This window comes from Desmodus rotundus, chromosome 5 (genome assembly GCF_022682495.2).
Source record: "Desmodus rotundus isolate HL8 chromosome 5, HLdesRot8A.1, whole genome shotgun sequence".
NCBI lineage: Eukaryota > Metazoa > Chordata > Mammalia > Chiroptera > Phyllostomidae > Desmodus > Desmodus rotundus.
In genome coordinates, this window is record NC_071391.1 from 82525576 (window position 1) to 82548483 (window position 22908).

General features: G+C 39.1%; 1 protein-coding gene and 1 pseudogene across 8 annotated transcripts in view; both read left to right on the forward strand.

The window, feature by feature from the left end:
* DIXDC1 (DIX domain containing 1) overlaps positions 1 to 22908 on the forward strand; it is a 75672-nt gene that overhangs the window by 19630 nt on the left and 33134 nt on the right. For 4 of the 8 annotated variants that reach the window (XM_024570717.3, XM_024570716.4, XM_053925853.2 and 1 more), the window contains 2 exons: positions 14713 to 14842; positions 21005 to 21130. In XM_024570717.3, coding sequence (XP_024426485.2) covers positions 14713 to 14842; positions 21005 to 21130 — 256 coding nt within the window. Of the gene's footprint in view, positions 1 to 8304; positions 8315 to 14712; positions 14843 to 14872; positions 15021 to 21004; positions 21131 to 22908 lie in introns of those variants that run through there. The other 4 variants (XM_045203954.3, XM_053925852.2, XM_024570718.4 and 1 more) reach the window with 4 other exon arrangements.
* Positions 336 to 7556, forward strand: LOC128781134 (actin-related protein 2/3 complex subunit 1A pseudogene; annotated as a pseudogene).

Consider the following 22908-nt stretch of genomic DNA (forward strand, 5'->3'; position numbering starts at 1 on the left):
GATGTTCTACAAAGAGTTCAGACTCTTATTCAAACCTGAACTCTTTGCTTTTTCCCAACACTAGGTCTTCATGTGTCCTCCATTTCTGTTACACCATTGTCATCCAGCTAGTCATTCAGGTGTGGCTCTTGGGACCTTCTCTTATCAGTCACCTCTGACTTGTTTCTGGACTTTGTGCTTTTCTGACTATAACTGCTTCAGTCTAGGCTGTCATCCTCTGTCACTGGAACTATTTCCTCATTTCCTTGTTTGTTTCTCGCAACCTGGATGCTCCTCTTTCCCATATTTGGTGCTGTGTCCAAAGTGACCTTTCTAAGATGTGGGTCTCACAGTGTCAGTGTCCAGTTTCAAAACTCCAGGCTTTCCTGCTGAAGGTCTTCAGGCCCTGAGTCTAAGTGCTGGTAGGCCCTATGCTGACCTATGTCTCCATCATCACGGCCTGCCCCACACTAATTTATTAACTGGCTCTTCCTCCCAGATGCCACATGGCTTCACAGCTCTTTTTTAAAATCACCTGTCCCTGGGAAGCCCTTCTCCACCTGACAAACATCCTTAACAAACCAGCCAAATGTTTCCTTCCCTTTTGGGTCTTCCCTGACTCCCACGTCCTCCCATCCTGTTGCTCCTTCTGTGCATGAAAAGCAGTTTGAACGTGTCTCCATTGCTGCAGTAATCACTCTGTGGCATAGTTATTAACGTGCCTGTAAGCACGGGGTTTGGCACAGCTCCTGGAAGTGTTGGTTGATTTGAATCAATGAATGCACAAAATGACAGGGTCTGGAATCTGACAGGTTGAAATTTGTAGGAAGTAAATGTGGATCAAGAAGATCAATCTTAAAAGGTTGAAGGTGGAAGAAATTGGTTTATCAGCAGAACGTGTTAAAAATTACAAGTTTTTGTTGCCAGCATTGTGTGACTCAACAATGTGAGGTGGTAACAAAAAAAAAAAAGAAAGGGAAGAGAAAGGGGAGAAAGAATGTGAAATTTGGGCGAGAGGATGCTGAGTGTCTGGTTTTACACTACAGAATTGTGGTTGTTTCTAAGTGTCATGATTTTAGAGGGACTTAGTCCAGAATAGCAATGATTTTTTAAAGCATTTTTAAAAGATTTGTTGGAAATATCAAGATAGGCAAACTACTGGCTAACACAATAAAGAAGAAAAAAGGAGAAAGCACAAAAGTAGAATAAGTGGTAATGGAGAAGTAACCAATGAAACAAAAAACTTACTAGTCTTTGCAAGTCTGCAAATACATTTTAAAATGTTGACAAAATGAATAATTTCCTTGGGGAATTCTGATTATCAAAATTGCTAGAGACATAAAATTTAAACAGACCAATTTTTGTGGAAGATATAAAGAACCTTTTTAAGGAACTATTCCTCAAAAAAAATACCAGGCCCAGATTATTTCACAGGGGAATTCTGCTAAACCTCTGCATACCAGATAGTCCCAAAACTCTAGAAATTATTTCAGAGTATAGAAAATGTAGAGAAAGTCTGTACTTCCTATGAAGCAAAGATAATAATGATACTTAAATATGATAAAGACAGTGGAAAAGAGAAAACTACAGACTAATGCTGAATACCTATGAAGTGCCACATATATAGTACTATTGTAGCACTGATAAATATTTTATTAACAAACAGAATCTAACACCACATTAAAAATATAATTCACTATGATTAGGTGAGTTTAAGTCCAAGAATTAAAAGTAGGCTCATTATTAGGAAATCCATTAATAATCATATAGTACCATATTAATAGGTTTCAGGAAAAATAATCATAAGATAATCTTCATAAATGATGACAAAACTTTCAACATTCAATATCCATTCCTCATAAAAACACTCAAGAAAATATGACTTGATGAATACTTTATTAATAAAATATATATATGCTTCTAAAATCAGTAACTTACATATAGTTTTAAAACCAGTAACTTATATGAAGTTTTAAAATCAGTAACTTACTAAATTGAGAAACACTTCAGGTATTTTTTCTAAGCCCAGAAACGAGGGAAGAAGGCCACTATCTCCACTTCAACATTGCACGAGAGGTATTGGCCAATGCAGTGAGACTAGAGAAATTAATTAGAGGCACAAGGCTTTAACAAAGGGAAACTATTTATTTTTACAGTTGATGTGATAGTAATCCTGAAAGCCACAGAGAATCATGGATAAAACTCATACACTTAAAGATAAGGTAACAAGTTGTAAAATTAACATACTGAAGTCAGTTACTTTCATATACACGAAAAGTAACCAACTAGAAGATGTAATGGTAATAAAGATCAGAGCAGAAATAAACAAAATATACTCTAAAAATATATATAAAAGATTAGTGAAATGAAGAGCTAGTTCTTTGAAAAGATAAACAATATTGATAAACCTTTAAATAGACTCATCAAGAAAAAGACGCAAATTAAATCATAAATGAAAGAGCAGAAGTGACAACATATACCACAGAAATACAAAGGAATATAGAAAATGTAATGGTAGAGAGACCCCATTTGTAATAACAAAGAAGATTGACTATGTAGCAATGAACTTAGCAAAAAATGTGTGAGACCTACAGGAAGAAAACATTAAAACACTCCTGGGAGACACATTTGAACAAATGGAACGACATCACCAGTTCTTGAATAAGATGATTGAATATCATAAAGATGACAATTCTCCCTAAATTAATTTATAAATATAATTCCAATAAAACTTCCAACAGGCTTTTTGGGGAAGTTAGATAAATAGACATGCAAAAATAGTCAAGAAAACATTAAAAATAATAAAAATTTTTATGTCAGAACTGAAACAAATAATCCTAAAATTTATATGAAACTACAGAAGACCCTGAATAGCCAAAACAAATGAGAAAAAACAACAAAGTTGGAAGTATCACATTCCCTGATCTCAAACTATACTGCAAAGCTATAATAATCAAAACAGTATAATACTAGCACAAAAACAGACACATAGATCAATGGAACAGAATAGAGAGACCAGTAATAAACCCTCACTTGTATGTTCAGCTAATCTATGATAAAGGAAGTAAAAATATACATAAGAGTAACAGTCTCTTCAACAAGTGGTGTTGTGAAAACTGGACAGATACATGCAAAAAAAATGAACCTGGACTACTCTCTTACATTGTATACAAAAATAAACTCAAAATGGGTTAAAGACTTAAACATAAGGGCTGAAAACATAGGAAGTAAGCCATCTGACACCAGTCTGAGTAATATCTTTATGGACGTGTTCTCCTTGAGCAAGGGAAACAAAAGAAAAAATAAACGTGACTACATCGAACTAAAAAGCTTCTGTGCAGCAAAGGAAACCATCAACAAAACAAAAAGGCAACCTACTGACTGGGAGAGTATATTCACAAACTATATATCTGATAAGGAGTTAATAGTCAAAATATATAAGAAACTCATACAACTCAGTAACAAAAAAATAATCAAAAATGACAGAGGACATTTCTCCAAAGAAGACATACAGATAGCTAACAGACAAAAAAGATGCTCAACATCACTAATCATCAGGGGAATGCGAATCAAAACCACAGTGAGATACCACCTTATACCTGTCAGAATGGCTATTGTCAAAAAGTCAACATGCCCGGTGTGGCTTGGTTGGAGCATCATCCTGTACACCAAAAAGTTGTGGGTTCTATTCCCGGTCAGGGCAAATGCCCAGGTTGTGTGCTCAATTCCTGGTCAGGAAGCATATATGAGGCAGCTAATTGGTGTTTCTCTCCTTTCCTTTCTCTAAAATCAATTAACATGTTGTGAAGATTACAAAAAAAAGTCAACAAAGAACATGTTGGCAAAGATGTGGAGGAAAGGGAACCCTTGTGCACTTGTTGGTGGGACTGCAAACTGGTGCAGCCCCTATGGAAAACATTATGGAGAGTCTTCAAAAAAAACTAACAATAGATATATCATATGATTCAGCAATTCCACTTCTGGGTATATATTCAACTAAAATGAGAGCATTAATTCAAAAAGAGATATGTACTCCTATGTTCATTGCAGCATTATTTACTATAGCCATGATATGGAAGCAGCCTCGGTGACCAGCCATAGATGAATGGATGAAGAAGATGTGAAACACACACACACACACACACACACACACACACACACTGGAATATTACACAGCAATAAAAAAATGAAATCTTTCCATTCATGACAACATTGATGGATCTAGAGGGTATTTTGCTAAATGAAATAAGTCAGACAGAGAAAGACCAATACCATATGGTTTAACTTACATGTGGAATCTAAATTAAAATGAAACAAACAAAACAAACACAGACTCAGAAACAGACCAAAGAGATGGTCACCGAAAGGGGCAGTAAAAAGGGGACGGGACATGTAGTCAGTAATATAAGTTTACAGAGTGACAGGTGATTACTAGAATCAGGTGATCACATTGTAAGGTATAAAATGTTGAATCACTATATTGTACTCCTGAAACTAATACAGCCAATATAAGGTTGTATTACTTAAATAAAAATATAAATTGAAAAAATAAGAAATTTTAAAAATAAAAATATTTTTTCAGAGGGGAGGGACTAGCCCTATTAGACATTAAAATATATTGTAACACTTCTACAAATAAAACACAGTGGTAGTGTTGCACGAGTAAACAAATATATAAGTGAAGTAGAATACAAAACCCAACTATAGATCCAAGAACTTAAGGAAATTTAGTATATGATAAAGGTAGTATCTCAAATCACTGGGGCAAAGAGGGACTTTTTAATAAATGGTGCTGGAACAGCTGGGTAGATATGTAGAAAAAAGATAAATTGGATCCATATCTTACATCATACACTAAAATAAACTCCAAATGAATCCGGGATCTATTGTAAAACTGTAAAAAGTGGGTGGGCCTCAGTCCTCCCCTTGTGCCCATGGGAGCCTGTTTGTGTTGACTGACCAGAGTCCATGAGTTCTTCGCTCAAAGCTGGTCCAGACTCCTGTACCTCAGCTTTCTACCCTTTGAAAACACTAAGAATAATGTTCCTGCATCAGTTTTTACTAGAGCCAGTCACCCTCATGCCCGGAACAGTGATCATACCCAGATTTCCCTTGGCCCCGATAATCACGAAATCCACATCTGTAAAAAGAACAGGAGTCCATGGGTGAAGGCTCATGAACTCAAGGAGCACAGTGGACACATCACAAGTATCGACTGAGCTTCCAAGAGTGACTACATTGTTACTTGTGAGGCAGACCTCAATGCTTATGTCTAGGGTCAGGACAGTGATGTCTGGAAGCAAACCCTGCTAATCCTGAGAATTAACCGTACAGACACTTCTGTCAAGTGGTTCCCAGTAAAGAACAAACTTGCTGTAGGGAATGGAGCGGGATTCATTTCTGTTTGTTACTTTAAGTCTGGAGATGTCTGGTGGGTAAGCAAGCATATTAAGAAGCTAGTTTGCTCCAGGGTCCTCAGCTTGGATTGGCATCCCGATAATGTTTTGCTGGAGGCAGGATCATGTGATTTCAAATGCAGAGTGTTTTCTGCATACGTAAAGAAGTTGGGGAAAAACAGCAAGGGGCAGCGAGATGCCTTTTGGTCAGTTGATGGCAGAGTTTGGTGGCAGTGGCACTGGTGGCTGGATGCATGGCATCAGCTTCTCCACCAGTGAGAGCTGCCTGACTTGGGCGAGCTACGACAGTACTGTGTCCCTTCCCGATGCCTCAAAAAGCATGCAGGTCTCAATTCTGAAAACAGAGTTCCTGCCCCTCCCAAGCTAGGCAGTCCAAAACAGGGCATCCAGCACAACACGTTTCCATGGCAGCTCCCACCACATGGACAAGAGAGCCATACCTAGGTCCACACACACAGTAGAGCCTCGGAGATACTGCGCCAGAGTTGCGCCAGTGGCATCAGTGGAGCCATGACAGTTGGGGATTTCCAGACCTTAGAGTCTTGTATCCAGGACCTTCAGCTAATGTGAAGCTGAGTGAGCCTCTGCGATCCAGCATGACAGACTGACAAACTGACCCCACAACAGCTCTGCCATTTCATGGGGAGCCAGCCACAAAAACAAAAACAGAAACAAAAAAACCCAAACCACCAAAGACACATATCTCACAAATGTTGTGTGTGTGGTGGTGTTTGAATATCAGTGAAACTGTTGGTTTTCTAAAAGCAGCAGTGATTGTGTTTCTTTTTTCTTTTCTGTTTTTGTTTTTGTTTTTCCTATTTCCATTCTTGACCAAAGCTTCTCTTTTAGTAGTTTATTATGGAAAATTGTCACACTAACTTAAAAGAAAGGGTGGGGAGGTATGTAAATTTCTTTTAAAAATTAAATGAAAGTACTTAATGTATAAAAATTATTTTAGCCCTGGCTGGTGTGGCTCCGTGGATTGAATGCTGGCCTGTGAACCTAAAGGTCGCCAGTTCAATTCCCAGTCAGGGCACATGCCTGAGTTGGGAGCCAAGGTCCCCAGCTGGGGGTATGAGAAACACAACCAATCAGTGTGTCTCTCGCACATCGATATTTCTCTCCCTCTCTTTCTAACTCCCTTCCACTCTCTCTAAAATAAATAAAATCTAAAAATGGTTTTAAAAATACATGTAAAAAATGGAACCATAGAAGAACTAGAAAGAAAGAACAGGTGAAATCTTTTTTCTAACCATAACTTAAAATTCAGAGGCAATAAAATATCAGTAAATGCGATTATATAAAACGAAAACCTTTTTCATAGCCGAAAAGCCTGCAGCTGACAAACTGGGAAATACCTGCCACATATATCAGGTGGTGCAAAATAGGTCTACAGTTGTGAGTACACAAAACGGAGTTTATTCTTATATTATTATTTACTAATTACTGTATGATTTTCCATATGAACAACTGTAATGCTACTTTAGCCCCACCCTGTATAAAGGATTATTAAAAATGGAGAGACAAAGGACCAAAACTTTTGATAGAAATATGGAAAAATGACATGAACAAAATTCACATAGATATGAAGAAAGACATGATGTTAAATTGTTCAAAATAGTACACAAAGAGTTCAAACTCATAATTAAAGAAGTAAAAATAAACAATACTAAGATACAATTTCTCACCTCTCACATTGGCAGGAATTAAAAAATATGACAACATACTCTGTTGGCAAGTCAGTGGGAAAGCGCGCTCTAATGTACTGCTGACGGGAATGCAGATGATACAGCTCTTTTGGCAGGGAATTCGGCAATATCATCTGATAATATTGTATTCTTTTTTTAAGGATTTTATTTATTTATTTTTAGAGAGAGGAAAATGGAGGGAGAAAGAGAGGGAGAGAAACATCAATGTTTGGTTGCCTCTTGCACGCCCCTACTGGGGACCTGGCCCGCAACTCAGGCATGTGCCCTACACTGGGAGTTGAACCGGTGACTCTTTGGTTTGCAGGCTGGCACTCAATCCACTGAGTCACACCAGCCAGGGCTAATATTATATTCTTACTTGCCATTTGTCCCAGCAATCCCACTTTCTGGAATCTACCCTGAAGTTTAGACCTCCATCAACATGAAAATACACATGCATATGGTTGTTCATTGCAACACTGTTTGTAATTACAAAATATTGGAAAAAACCTAAATGCCTATATATACGAGAATGGTTGAATAAACTATGGTATAGCTACATAATGGAATACTATATATCTGTAAAAATGAATAAGGAAGATCTCTAAACCAATGTAGATTTCCAGAATGTATTAAGTGAAGGGAAGTGAAAAGTGGAGGTGCAAAAAGAATATCAATAATATACTGTTTTTCACATAAGAATGAAAAAATAAGAAAATGTGCATTTTTAAAATTTTCTGGATAAACCGGAACTAATGAAATTGGTGACCTAAAAGGGTGGATGGCAGTGTGTGGAAAGAATGTTGAAAAAGGAGTGGAGTAGAAGGTAAGATGGAGTGACACTTTTCTCCGCATGTTTTTCTATCCTCTAACTTTTAGAATCATGTTAATCTTTCATTTACCCCCAAAATACATAATTAAAATCAAGCTAAATGTGGGGAGAATCCAAAATGGACTACAAATAGTGAGAAGTGAACTTGAATGTATTACAGATGAATAACAATCACACTGAACAGGGTGGAGAAGAAAAGGACTAACCTAAGTCGCTCTGGAATTGGTGTTTTCACTGTGTACTGTAAGGCTAAAGACAAAAAGTACTATATGTAAATATATTATGGCTACTAAATTTTTTCTCAAGGTATCATTAGCAAGTCTGACATTATTTTATGTGTTTTATAGGACTGAGCAAGTGTTAGTAACTATACTATGGATAGTGATAGGTTTCTCGCTGTGGGGGAAAAGAGTTGCAACTAAGGAAGAGGGAAAAGAAAGAATGTACCTTCTGTGGTGTTGGATTAGAGGAGGGATTGGTATAATTTATGGTATAATTCGTGGTGTGTCTCTCTGTCTTACCAAGAAAAGTAGATCAAGATATGTGGGTATACATACGCATATTTTCTGCACTACTACTGAGAAGGACAAGAATGCTACCCAGTAGCAATGCATACACCTCATGCCCAAATTTGGTTTCTAAAAATTGTTCTCCAAAAAAAGAAAACCAGGGTTCTTTTGAGAAATAGATGATTGCAGAGCTGGGGCAGTACAAGGTGAGGAATCTGGAATATTTTATGATGCCAGAAAGTAAAGAAGTGTTCAAAACATGTTCAGGCCATATGATTCAGTAACTACTTTTGTGTCTATGTACCCAAAAGGATTGAAAGCAGGATTTTAAAAGGATATTTGCACACCTGTGTTTATGGCAACATTTTTCATTCAAGAGATGGAGGCAACCCAAATGCCCATCAACAGATGAATGGATAAACAAAATGTGGTATTAAAAATACAGTTGAATTTTAATCAGCCTTAAAAAGGAAGGGAACCCTGTTACACCTATTACATGGAACCTTGAGGACATTATGCTAAATGAAATAAGCCAGTCACAAAGAGACAAATACTGTCTGATTCTACTTATCTGAGTTATCTAAAGTAGTCAGATTTGTAGAAACAGAAATTGAAATGGCATTTGCCAGGGGCTGAGAAGAGGGGAAAATGTGGAGATGTTGTTTAATGCGTATAGAGTTTCAGTTTTGCAGTATTAAAAAGATCTGTAGACTCTCAGCACAACAATGTTAATATACTTACCACTACTGAACTGTACACTTAAGAATAGTTAAGGTGGTAAATTTTGTTACGTGTTTTTTACCACAGTTAAAAAAAATAACTGGAACATATGAAAAGGATGCAGGAACTATCAATTGTCCCAGTGGCTAAATCTGAACAATTTGAACAACAAAATAATGCTAGTAATGGATTAATATAATAAATAAAAATAAAATAAATATCCATGAGCCTATATTGATATAAATAAATTAGGGGGAAAGGGGAGAGCTGTCCCTTGTGTTATAAATTCCAATTAATAACTGGAAGGAGTGATAATTAGAAAATCATCATTTGAGAAACAACATAATAACAATTGTTGCAGGAAAGAAAAGTCAATGGATGTTAAATTTCAAATAGACAGGAAAAGTGATGATGACTAAAAGGATATTTTTATAGTCTCAAAGCATTTTCCTACAATATACTTATTAGTTGCAAAGGGGAAAATTGTCAACTTTAGAGTAGAGAAACCCGGCAGACACTACCCTCACCAAGATCACAGTTAACTTCCTCGATAATAAGATGTATTGGCATCATGTGCCTTTTGATATAAATGCTCTGAGAAGAGCACAGTATGACTTCTGTGGTATTCTTCCAAAATCCATAGCCTGAATTTAATCGTTAGGACTCCAGACAAAACCCAGTTGAGGGTCACTGTACAAAACAACTGGTCCAATGTCTGTCGAAATTGTCGAGATCACGAAGGACAAAGATTGAGGGAGACTAAAGAGACGTCCCAACTAAGTGCAGTGTGAGATCTTGGATTGGACACAGGACCAGAAAAAGGACATTAGTGGGACAAATGGTGAAATTTGAATAATGTCTGTAGATTACTTAATGGTATTGTGTCATTGTTAATTTGCTGTTATGTAATTTACTGGGTTACGTAAGATGTAAATATTTGGCAAAGGTGTGTAAGAGACACCTGTCAATGTCTTTGTGCCATTCTTGCCACTTTTCTGTAAGTCTGAAATTATTTCAAATTGAACAGTTAATAAAAATAATATTTAGGGATTTTGAATAAGCCCCTGATGTGCATCAACATTGTGTCCTGTTGGCCAAGGAAGGAAGAAACAAAGAAGAAGGGAAAAGAAGGATGAATACCTAGAATGAGGAATCTGCATGTCTCCTTTTATTTATTTTTTAATATTTTATTTACTTACTTATTTTTAGAGAGAGGGGAAGGGAGGGAAAAAGAGAAGGTGAGAAACATTGATATGTGAGAGAAACATCAGTTGGCTGCCTCTCACACACACCTCCATGGGGGACTGGCCCACAACCCAGGTGTGTACCCCGACCAGGAATCAAGCCAGAGACTTTTCTCTTTGCAGGATGACGTTCACCCAACTGAGCCACAACGGTCAGGGCTGCATGTCTCCTTTTATATCTAGAGTATTGTATTAAGTTCCAGATGTCATGGTTTCAGGGAGATTCGGACAGGAAGATCAATAACACTTCAGATCATTTTATGTAAGGAATGGTTGGCTCACAGCTCTTGTATATACTTGGGAGCACTTAAGGAATGCTGATATACTGGGCCCCACACTCAGAAAATCTTGCTGGTCTATGGTGGAGTTTACACATTACTAGGTTTCAAAAGCTTCCCAGGTGATTCTAATGAGTAATCAGGGTTGAGAACCCTTTGGTTAAAGGATTTGGAATATTTAGAAGACTCATTAGCTCTACAAGAATCATATGGGGGAACTTGGGACTAGAAAGCTGAGTTCTACCCTCTGAGAGAATTTGGTGGATTTGGGGTAAGGTCTCCACATCTGTATTTTGGAAAAGCTTCCCTTGTGATGTTGCCATGCAGCCAAGTATGGGAAGAGTGGGCTGGATCAAACTTCTTAAACTTTAATGTGCTTGTGAGTCACCAGGGGATCCTTATAAAATATGGGTTCTGATTCATTAGGGGCTGGGGTGGAGCCTTAGAGTCTGCATTCCTAATAGGCTTCTAGGTGATACTGATGCTGCAGGTCCAGGGACCACACTTGAGTAGCAGTGGACAGTGGACAGTAGCAGTGCAGAGTATTACACAAGAGACTCAAGCACCGGGTGTGGGGGAGCAAGTGGTTTAGAGGAAGGTATCTTCTGTCCTGAGAGTCCGAAATAATGTTTAAACCTCAGAGATACATTTATTTAGGTGATAGTGTGTCAGAATGGTAAGAGCATTGGCTTGAGAATTAGAGTGGATCTCATGTTCATAAGTTTACTGTCTGGGTGACCCTGAACAAGTCATTTCACCTTTTTTGAGTCTCAATTTTCAATTAGCAGAAGAGATAGAATAAAATCTCCCTGGCAGATTAACATTAGAGAAAATGTCTTTAAAGGACCTAGCATAGTTCTTCACAGAGAACAGGTGTTCAGAAAAGTGGTGACTGTTAATTATCACTTATAATATAGACGACTCTTTCGTTGGAAGACCAGAGCTCTGATTAATGTGCATGCATGAAAGGTGTTGTTACAAGCCCCTAGCCACTTTTGCATAAGAGATGACTTCTATTCAACAGCCAAAAGAAGGCCTATGATGACTTAAATAGAAACCGTCTTGGCCTAATGAAAAAAACACTTGTTCTTGTCTGCCCCCATGTAATGAACTTTTGCAGTCATTTTAAGTCTTGGCCTGATGAAATTTAACAAATGATTCACTGACTCAAATATTTGCTGAGCACCTGTTACTCTTAGTCCAGTAATTCTGAACTGTTGTAACTCTCTGCATAGGGCATAGTTCATACCTGAGCTCCTTTGGGCTCACTGTCCTCCTTGCCTCCTTTTCTCCTTTAGGAAACTCCCCTGGAGTGTGGGTTTCAGGTTGTGCTAATAGTCTCTTAGCACCCTATGCACCCTGTCAGAGCACTTGCTAACAGCTCACAAGCTTCTCCTCCTCTTCCTCTTTTCCCTTTTTTTCTGCAAGCTTCTTGGACATAAGACTCTTTGTAGTCCCATTGACTTAGCACAGTGCCTGTGCTGAAATTATTGTTGAACTGATTGTGTTACACAGGACGCTCTCAAGGAAATCAAATCATCTGAGGAATGTGGGGGGTCAGGGAAGGCTTTCTGGGAAAGGTGCTACTTGAGCCGATACTTAAAAGGAGATGGCAGGTGGGGTGGGGGGACGAGTGGCTGGAAAGCGTGGTGGATTTGGGGCACTGCACATGGTTTGGCTGAGTTGAAGCATGGGTTAGGGGCATATGGAGTGGGGGGTAGTGAATGGAGCTGGAGAAGAGGCAAGGGCTAGCACATGACAGAATTAAGTGCAGCTAAGTCTGCATTTTATCTTGAGGATAATGAGAACCCAGTGAAGGATTTTAAGCAGGAATGTGTGGAAAGTGGGTTGAGCATGAATGATACTTGCTACAGGGAGATTAGTTAGGAGTTTTATTCATGTCAGGTAATCAGATCCCAGTTGTTACCCTTAATGCCTTTTCTGGTCTTAACTCCTTTTCCCTAGAGCAGAGTGGTTTAGTGTGGAGGAGGTGCCCTTTATCCGGTCTGCCTCGTACGGTGCATTTGCTCTGCAGCGGGAGCAGACCTGAGACGGACGTCTGATCCACGTTAGGAGAAGGCGTAGCCACCTCTACTCTATGGAATGAGTTGGATGGCGAGCAGCCCATAGTACATGCTAAGACCACATTTAGTGGGTTTCAGAACAGGGCTATTACGTCCCAGCTATGGGGACATTGAAGAAGTCATATATCTTCTCTGAACCTCATCCACAGATTGCAGATGATACTGACCCTGTAGTACTTTTGTGAGAATTGAATTAGATGATGATGATGATGAAAACAATGACCACTTATTAAGCATCAATTGTGTGGCAGCCCTGTTCTGGGTATATTCATTAGCCCATTAGAACATGTATAAAACACCACAAACAGTAAATAGACAAACACAATGATCAACAACTGAACCTAAAAAACCAAAACCAAAAACAGACTAAGCAAACAAATAGAACAGGAACAGAATCACAGAAATAAAGATCACATGGAGGGCTGGGGGGGAGGGGGGAGAATGGGGGAAAAGGTACAGGGAATACGAAGCATAATTGGGAGGTACAAATAGACAGGGGGAGGTTAAGAACAGTATGGGAAATGGAGAAACTAAAGAACTTATATGTATGACTATGGACATGAACTACAGGGTGGGAGAATGATGGTGGGAGGGGGAGTACAGGGTGGGGGGAAATAAAGGGGAGAAAAAAATGGGACAACTGTAATAGCATAACCAATAAAATATGTTTAAAAACATGTATAAAACACCAAAAGTAGTGTTCCGTTCATGGTACTCAATAAATATTAGATTCCTTCCCGTCTCCTGCTGATTGCTGCCCTTCCTATAGTTTGTCAGTAGCTGATAGATTATTTATTGCCTTAGTACTGTCTTCCAAAGAACTTCATTCCCCAAAATCAACATAAATAACGAAGATTTAATTTAAGCTCAGGAAACAACCTGTGAGTAATTTCCAACATTATTTTATTAAGGAAGTACTTGGAGCTTAGAAATCAACTGTACTTTATCCAAATTATAATTTAATACAGTTAGCTCTTGAGCTTAATTTTTAGGTTCAGGGTCTTGGTCTTCAGAAACCAGACAGACCTGCTGCCTATATTATGACATTGTTCATGTGCTATTTTAATATTTAGTGCCCATCTTCAGACCAAATACTCAGAATAAACTCCCACGTACAAGCTTTGTGTAAGGGACCAATGGAATACATAAGGCTTTCTGAGAGTTGGGATACGTGGTATGTCCCTACCTGGGCCTGACAGGCTTCTGAGGATTCTGGGCCCTAGCTTCGTCTGAAAATAAACAAAACGGTCCATCCACCTCCCCCCGACCCCCTCACCGAGGCTTTCCCCAGTTTTCAGGAGCACCGCTCACCATAGCCTTTCTGTTTCCTTCTTTGTGAAGATTTTAGGTAACTAGATCCTTTCTGACAATATAAAGCACAGATTAAAACTAATTTAGTAGCAATCCCAGGATTATGAGTTTAGGAGAATAAATTTTAGGTTAAGTGTGAGATGATTTCAGTAAAGTCTCATACTGAGGAAAGCAGCTGTGGGAGAAATGGTTCTGCGCTTGGTTTGCTATTTATTCCTGATCCCCCAAGATCAATTCTTATGAATATCACAGTCCACTGAGCATGTGGATCCTGCCTGATTGTTCCTAAGAAGTGTGATGGGTTGCTGGCAGTGGTGACTACACTGAAAACCTGGCTGTGGTTTTGGGCGCAGTCCTCACACCTGGTCAACAGCAAAACTCAAGGCAATGGGAGTCACAGTCATTGAAACACTTGGCTGCTTCTCTGTGTGTACAACTGCCCCCCAAGTAAGAAGTTGGCTTATCCTCGGAGCATAAAACTAGAGAATTTTAGAACATGCTATATGTCTGACCCTCTTTCTTCTTTGAATCCTAGAGCCTCCTCCACCTCTGGATATAGATTGCCCACCACGGCTCAGTCTCCAATGGTGCAGGGTAGAGATGAAGAGTAATAGGCAACCTTTCCCTTATTTCCACCTCTCATTTTCCAGCACCAACTGCAGGCATACGTGGCCTGGGTGAACGCACAGCTGAAGAAGAGGCCAGCGGTGAAGCCTGTGCAGGACCTGCGGCAGGATCTTCGGGATGGGGTCATCCTGGCATATCTCATCGAGATCGTTGGTCAGTTGGCCCTGGGCTCTGGTGCTGACATAAACCAGAACATGGCCTTCTTTATCCTTCATATGTCTTTCGGAACAGATTGCTGCTGCTTTAAACTGTAGGGAAATGGAAAAAGAGAAGACTTGGAATCCTTTCCCAAGGCTAATTCATTTATTAGTCAATAAACACTGCGTGCCAGGTACTACCATATTATGCTTTGGGGATATGATGATGAGCACAGTCTGAGCTCTCCGCAGCTCCCCAGTCTAGTCAGGAAGACTGGAAAGTGAAGTCATTTCCATTCATGTTCTTAGTACTCTAATAAAAGAAGTGCAGACAGTAGAAGCACATGGGGGAGTCACCCCGTCCAGTTTTAGGGGTTCAGGAGTAGCTTGTCAGAAGAACTGATGTCTGAACCAAGGCTGGAAAAGGAAGTAGTGGTCAGGCAAAAGGCCCCTCTTCCTGAGAGCGCTTGTCCTTTTGAAGCCCTGGAGTCGTTGCTGGTCATTAGATGGTACCATAACCTTATTTTAATAGCATTTGTGCATAGCTCTGTTAATTATTTTATTTCCTTTCACCAAATGGTAATTGTTTACTGTCTTTTCTGTGTACAGTGAGGTCTTTAAGAGCAGGTATAGTATAATTTTTTTCTGGTTCCCTAACTCTTACCCACATGCCTGGTACATAATACATTAGTCAGCTGACCTTACTTAGAGTCCTTGAGGGCTGCAGGGCTGCAGGAGGTGATTGAGAAGCCCAGTTTGCCACAGGCAGCCTGTCCCTCATTGGCGCGGCTCATAGATTCATCAGAGAATTCATTGATAACGCTTATAACAATGGTAATAATAATAGCAGCTGCCATTTATTAAATACTTTCTATCTCGTTTAATTTAATTTCACGTAATCAACCCTTGAGAAATAGCTAATATTATCCCCATTTTCAGGAAACAAGCTTAAAAGAGAAGATTTATAAAAATATATAAATTTATCGAGCACTTAGAATATATAGAGCATTGTGCTAAGCTGCTACTTTGATGGATGCATGACATGGGTATGGTATCAGCACCACCGTCCTACTCATTGTATGAGATTTGAAAAGGCCAAGGAACTTTACAAGATCACATAACTAGAAATGGCAGAACAGTGGTACAAACCTAGATCTGCTTTGATTCCAAGCTCATTCTAAACATTAAAATTTTCACTTAATTCAGTAAGTTATACTTGAAAATATAAGCAGATAAGATATCCAGAGGGTACAAAAGGATATAAAGTCAAAAGCCTTTTCCCCGTCTATGTCCCTCTGCTAGCTACCTGTTCTTTCTGGAGGCAGCCTGTGTTAGCAGTTTTTTGCATTTCTTTCAAGAGATACTCGGTGCCTATACAAACAATATGAATATGTGTTCTTGTTTTCCCAAAACCCAAGTTTTTTTGGGCCATCTATTGTGACTTTGCTTTCTAGAAAAACTCACTGAATTCACTTCCCATTCATTCTTTATCCTGCCCTCGTTAGGCTTTTGGTCCCACTTTTCTACTAAAACTGCTTTCCTTCAGGCCACAACCTCTGCCTTATGAAAGCCAGCGACCAGGTCTTGGTCCTCATTTTATTCAGCTTAGGAGAACTTTACAGGGTTGATCACTCCCTCCTCCTTCAAACACCTTTTTAAAAATATCCTCACCTGAGGATATATTCATTGATCTTAGAGGAGAGAAAGAGAAAGAGGGAGAGAAACATCGATCAGCTGCCCTCTGTATGCACCCAGACTGGGGACCAAATCCCCCAACCTACTGGTTACAGGACAGTGCTCCAACCAACTGAGCCACCGTGCCAGGGCTCAAACAATTAAAAAACTTTTTTTTTATCCTCACCCGAGGACATGCCCATTGATTTTAAAGAGAGAGGGAGAGAAGCATCATTGTGAGAGAGAAACATTTATCAGTGGCCTCTACGCCAGCCAGGACCAAACCCACATCCTAGGTGTGTGCCCTGACTAGGAATTGTACTGCGACCTTTCAGTTACAGGAGGACACCCCAACTAACTGAGCTACCAGGCTAGGGCAGGGCTCACACAATTTCTAAAATTTTAGAGGGGTGACATTGATTAATAATAACATAAACGTTTCAGGTGCACATCTTTATTTTTTATCTTTTAAGTATATTTTATTGATTATGCTATTACAGTTGTCCCATTTTTTTATCCTCTTTATCTCCCCTCTGCCCTGCAACCCCTTCCCTCCAGCATTTCCCCCACTGCCTTAGGTCATGTCCATGGGTCGTACATGTAAGTTCTTTGGCTTCTCCATTTCCCATACTATTCTTAACCTCCCCTTTTCTATTTTGTGCCTACCAATTATGCTTCTTTTTCCCTGTACGTTTTCCCCCATTTCCTCCCCATCCTCACTGATAACCCTCCATGTGATCTCCATTTCTGTGATTCTGTTCCTGTTCTAGTTGTTTGCTTAGTTTGTTTTTGTTTTAGGTTCAGTTGTTGATAGTTGTGAGTTTCTTATCATTTTACTGTTCATATATTTTTAAAGATTTCATTTATTTATTTTTAGAGAGAGGGGAAGGGAGGGAGAAGGAGACGGAAAGAAACATCAATGTGGGGTTGTCTCTTGCACACCCTCTACTGGGGACCTGGCCTGCAACCCAGGCATGTGCCCTGACTGGGAATTGAACTGGCGACCCTTTGGTTCACAGAGCACTAGGTGCTCAATCAACTGAATCAGACCAGCCAGGACTTACTGTTCATATTTTTTATCTTCTTTTTCTTAGGTAATTCCCTTTAACATTTCATATAATAAGGGCTTGGTGATGATGAACTCCTTGAACTTGACCTTATCTGGGAAGCACTTTGTCTGCCCTTCCATTCTAAATGACAGCTTTGCTGGATAGAGTCATCTTAGATGTAGGTCCTTGCCTTTCATGACTTGGAATACTTCTTTCCAGTCCCTTCTCGCCTGTAAGGTTTCTTTTGAGAAATCAGCTGATAGTCTTATGGGAACTCCTTTGTAGGTAACTGTCTCCTTTTCTCTTGATGCTTTTAAGATTCTCTTCCTATCTTTAATCTTGGGTAATGTAATGATGATGTATCTTGGTGTGGTTCTCCTTGGGTACAATTTCTTTGGGACTCTCTGAACTTCCTGGACTTGCATGTCTATTTCCTTCACCAGATTAGGGAAGTTCTCCTTCATTATTTTTTCAAAGAAGTTTTCAATGTCTTGCTTGCTCTTCTTTTTCTCCTTCTGGCACCCCTGTAATTCAGATGTTGGAATGTTTAAAGATGTCCCAGAGGTTCCTAACTATCTCCTCATTTTTTTGAATTCTTGTTTCTTCATTTTGTTTTAGTTGAATGTTTCTCCCCTCTGTTCCAAATCATTGATTTGAATTCTGGTTTCCTTCCCTTCACTTTTGGTTCCCTGTATATTTTGATTTATTTCACTTTGTATAGCCTTTACTTATTCCTTTGTTTTGCGGCCGTATTCAATTATTTCTGTTAACATCTTGATTACCAGTGTTTTGAACTCTGCATCAAAGGGGTTGTCTATCTCCTTGTCGCTTATTTTTCTGGAGGTTTTTTTTTTTTAATATTTTATTTATTTTTAGAGAGAAGGGAAGGGAGGGAGAAAGAGAGGGAGAGTAACATCAATGTGTAGTTGCCTCTTGTGTGCCCCCTACTGGGGATCTGGCCAGCAATCCAGGCATGTGTCCTGACTGGGAATTGAACCAATGACCCTTTGATTCTCAGGCTAGCACTCACCCCACTGAGCCACACTAGCCAGGGCTTTTTCTGGAGCTTTGATCGGTTCTTTCATTTGGGCAATTCTTCTTTGTCTTGGCACACCAGTCTGGATGAATATTTTTTCTTTAAGTCCTTGGTTGTTAGACTTCCATACAGTTTGATTTTTTGGCAGTTCTGGTTGTGTTTTTGTTTTAAAATTGGTTGTTTCCTTCTTCTGGTTGTGCGAGGAGGCCAAGGGTATCAACCAACATGTCCCTCTTGGCTGGAACTTCAGGTGTACATCTTTATAATAGGACATCTGTACACTCTGTCAAGCAGGGGTGTCCAACTCACATCCGTCTGGGGGGCTGCATGTGGCCCAGGATGACTATAAATACAGCCTAATGCAAAATTGTAAATTTACTTAAAACTTTTTTTTTTGCTCATTAGTTTTTGTTAGTGTTTGTGTATTTAATGTGTGTCCCAAGACAACTCTTATTTTTCTATTGTGGCCCAGAGATGCCAAAAGGTTGGACACCCCTGCACGCCTATTGTGTGCCTACTGCCTGAAGTCTAGTCTTCTTGTGTTACCATATATTTGGCCCCCTTTACCCTCTTTATCCTTTTGCCATCCCCCTTCCCCTCTGGTAACCACCATTCTGTTGTATGTATCTATGAGTTTGTTTTGTCTGTTGCTTTTTATTTTATATTCCACATACAAGTGAAATTATATGATTTTTGTCTTTTTTCCCTCTGACTTATTCCACTTAGCATAATACTCTCAAGATTCATCCTTGTTGTTGCAAATGGCAATAATTCATATTTTTTATGGATGAATAGTATTTCATTGAATATGTATACCACATCTTCTTTATCCAGTTCATCAGAATGAATGGGACTGCATCAAACTAAAAAGCTTCTGCATGGCAAAAAAAAAAAAAAAAAAGAAAGGAAAGAAAAAATTAAACAGATAAAAAAAAGAAACCGAAGCAAAACAAAACAAATCAACAAAACAAAAGGACAACCACACATTTTCTTGGCCTGGTTTCCAAGACCCTGTGGACTTAGTTTTGCTCCTTTCTCACTAGCTGGTGGCTCTGCTGGCTTTTCTCCTTCTTCCAGACCCTGAATTTTGAAGTTCTCCAGGCTCAGTCCTTAGCCATTGAATATTCTCTATCCCTAAGTGATCTCTTTCCAAGTATATATATCTTTATCCTAAACTTTTCCTTGAGTTCTAGACATGAATATCAACTCCTTTTGCAGCATCTATACTTGAATATCTAAAAATCTTCATCAGAACTTTTGATTTTTTTCTTCTCACTAATCCATTTATCCTCCAGGTTTCTTCATCTAAGTAATGTATCACAGTACCATTCACCTAGCTCTTAAAGGGGAACACTTCAAAGTTTTCTTTAATTATTCTCTTTTCCTCAAGTATCGTATCTAGTCTTCACATGTGCTGTCTGCTTTATATTAAAAATTTACCCAGTATCTGACTTTTCACTCTTCCACTCTGGCCCAAACTGTCATTATTCCTTGCCTTGACTATTTTCATTTTCTTTCTAAAAAATCTCCTTGTTTCCTCTCTGCATAATCTATGTCTATACAGAGTCAACTTTTTTAAACATAAATCAGACCATGTAACTCTCTTGCTTCAAACTCTCCATTGGCTGTCCAGTACACTTAGAATAAAATTCAAGCTTACATAACCTGGCTTTGCTTACATCTCTGCCTCCTCCTAGGACTCAACTCCTGTCTGCCTCTACTTCCAACCACACTGGTCTTGTTGCCGTTCCTCAGATAGGCAGAGCTTTTTCCCACCTTGGGCTGTGCACCTAATTTCAGTTGGAAATGCTTCCTCCTCAAATCTTAACTTCTCTTACTTTCTTCAGGTCTCTGCCCAAATGTATTATCAGAGAGGCCATGATCTCACCTCTTCGTTTTTCCCCATAGCGCTTACCACTACCTGAAATTATGTCGGACATTTACTCATTGACTTGGCCAGCTGTCATTGCTGCAGCTACAAACTCTATGATGGAAGGGACCTTTTCCTTTTTAATTAATGATATTTTTATTCCTTTTTTTTTTTTGAAAGAGTCTTTGTCTGCCATGGCCACTAATGTTTCTCTGGTGCCCAGAACAGTGCCTGGCACACAGTGGGTGCTTAATGAATATTTGTTGAATGAATACATGTACACACAGTAACTTTACAGACCCCTGGTAATAGATTTAAAAATTTGCACACCCTTCAAAAGATTTTCATTTTCCTATTCCCCTTCCAAATTGCAAACACCAGGCTTAACTCACTTGCATATTTATATATATATGTTTATATAAATTTATATTTATATATTTATTTATATCTTACTCTTTACATCAAATGTTCCCTTTTTTTGTGTCTGGCCATATGAAACTTTGACAGTATTACTCCCTATAACTTCATGTATTTTCTCTCTTCCAACAGCAGGAGAAAAGCTGAATGGGGTACAACTGAGCCCTAGAAACCAACAGGAGATGAAGAATAACGTGGAGAAGGTGCTACAGTTTGTGGCCTCCAAAAAGATTCGTATGCACCAGACTTCAGCTAAAGGTCAGTGCCTCTTCATGTCTTGGTGGATGTACACTCATCTTCAGCTGAGAATTGCTCTGTTGTGTAGCCCAGGGTTCTGATAGACAGGAGTAGGATTAGGCCCATGACCTCATGGCATTTTCCCATAAAGAACGTTCTTGGGACAGAGCAACTATCAAAATTTGATTACTTTGGAAACCTGGGTGAAGATAAACAATAGACATTCTCTATTCATTTTAATTGAATAAAGGTTTACTTGACTGTGCATAGGACATTAAATAGAGAAGAAATCACAAATTTTGGGTATTTATTTTAGAATATCTCTTTTAAGTTGTCAAAAATGAGAATAGATTATATTTTTCAAATTCTAGGATTTCATGACTAAGGACTATTTCAAATAATAACAGCCTACATTTTTTTCCATCTAGTTTTCCAGATGGAAAGTATTTTCTAGCATTTTTTTTGACATCGCAGAACATTCTTGGCAGATTGAAAGGGGCTCTGTAACCTCTGCACATGCCCTCTCCCACAGCCACTTGGCCAGAAGAGGATACTTCTCAGTCCATTTTGAGCCCAGGCTACAGGGAAGAACAGGTGTAGGTGTCCTTAGAAAGCTCGGGCTCCCTAGTCTTCTTGCAATTTCTCTAGAATTGATGGTAATCTGGTTCTGTTTCAGCTTCAGATTCTGGGCCTGATTACCTGTGGCTCTGGTGAGAATGGGGGCAGGCGGAAGCACCCCTTTCATGTTGGATTATTGATATTCTCTGTGTTGTGGTCATTCAGGTAGGGTAGAAGCTATCAATCAGTCCTTTCAAAACCTTGCATATTTAAAAGGCCGTGAAAGTAAAAAAAAAAACAAAACAAAACAGAATTTACCTATTTCTTTACATTAACTTTCACCAGACCTATCACATTTTTTTCTGCCTCCATTCCTCTCTTTTTCTAGGGCAAATTTAAAATGCAATAATCTCTCTCATCTGGTTCTCATGAGGGGTGGGCTTGGGGATGTGGCCCAGTAAAGTCAGCTATTTTGAGGGAATGCTGTCACTCGGGACACCATTGTCTTTTACCTAGAGAAGCTCAGTGGCTTCCTGATTAGTCCCACTTCATTGACTTCTGTCCTCCTCCCATCTGCTCTCTTAACTGCAGCCAGAATGATCTTTCTAAGAGTACACACGCTTGTGCAGTCCTTCACATATGAGGGTCCCTAGGATAAAACCCGAAGTCCTTCCTATGGCTTGTCATGCTCTTTCTAACCTGACCTCTGATCCATCCCCCTCATCTTTCACCCTCTCCTCCTGCACTCCGGGCTCTAACTGCGCTGAACTTCTTTCAGTTCCTCTGCCACAGAGCTGAGCCACAGAAATATGTGAGTCACATGTGTAATGTAAATTTTCTAATAGCCACATTTTTAAAAAGAAAAAAAGCATGAAACTAATTTGAATAATAAATTTATTTAACTCAGTATATCCCAAATATTATTTAAACATGTAATCAATATAAAGAACTATTAATTAGATATTTTGCATTCTACTTCTTATACTACATCTAAGGAGATATTTTTCATTCTCTTTGTGTGTGTGTGTTGAGTAAGTACTAACAGCCACTTCAGTTCAGACTATAGCTGCCTTTTAAGGGCTCAATGTGCTAGCAGGTCCCATATCAGGCAATGCAACCCTGGTATGTCATGCTTTCTCTCGCCTCTAGACCTTCATACTTGCTATTCCCTCTTCTTGGATATGCCTTTCCTTCTCTTCCCTCATCTGATGAACCACTATCCATCAGTCATGTCTCAGTTT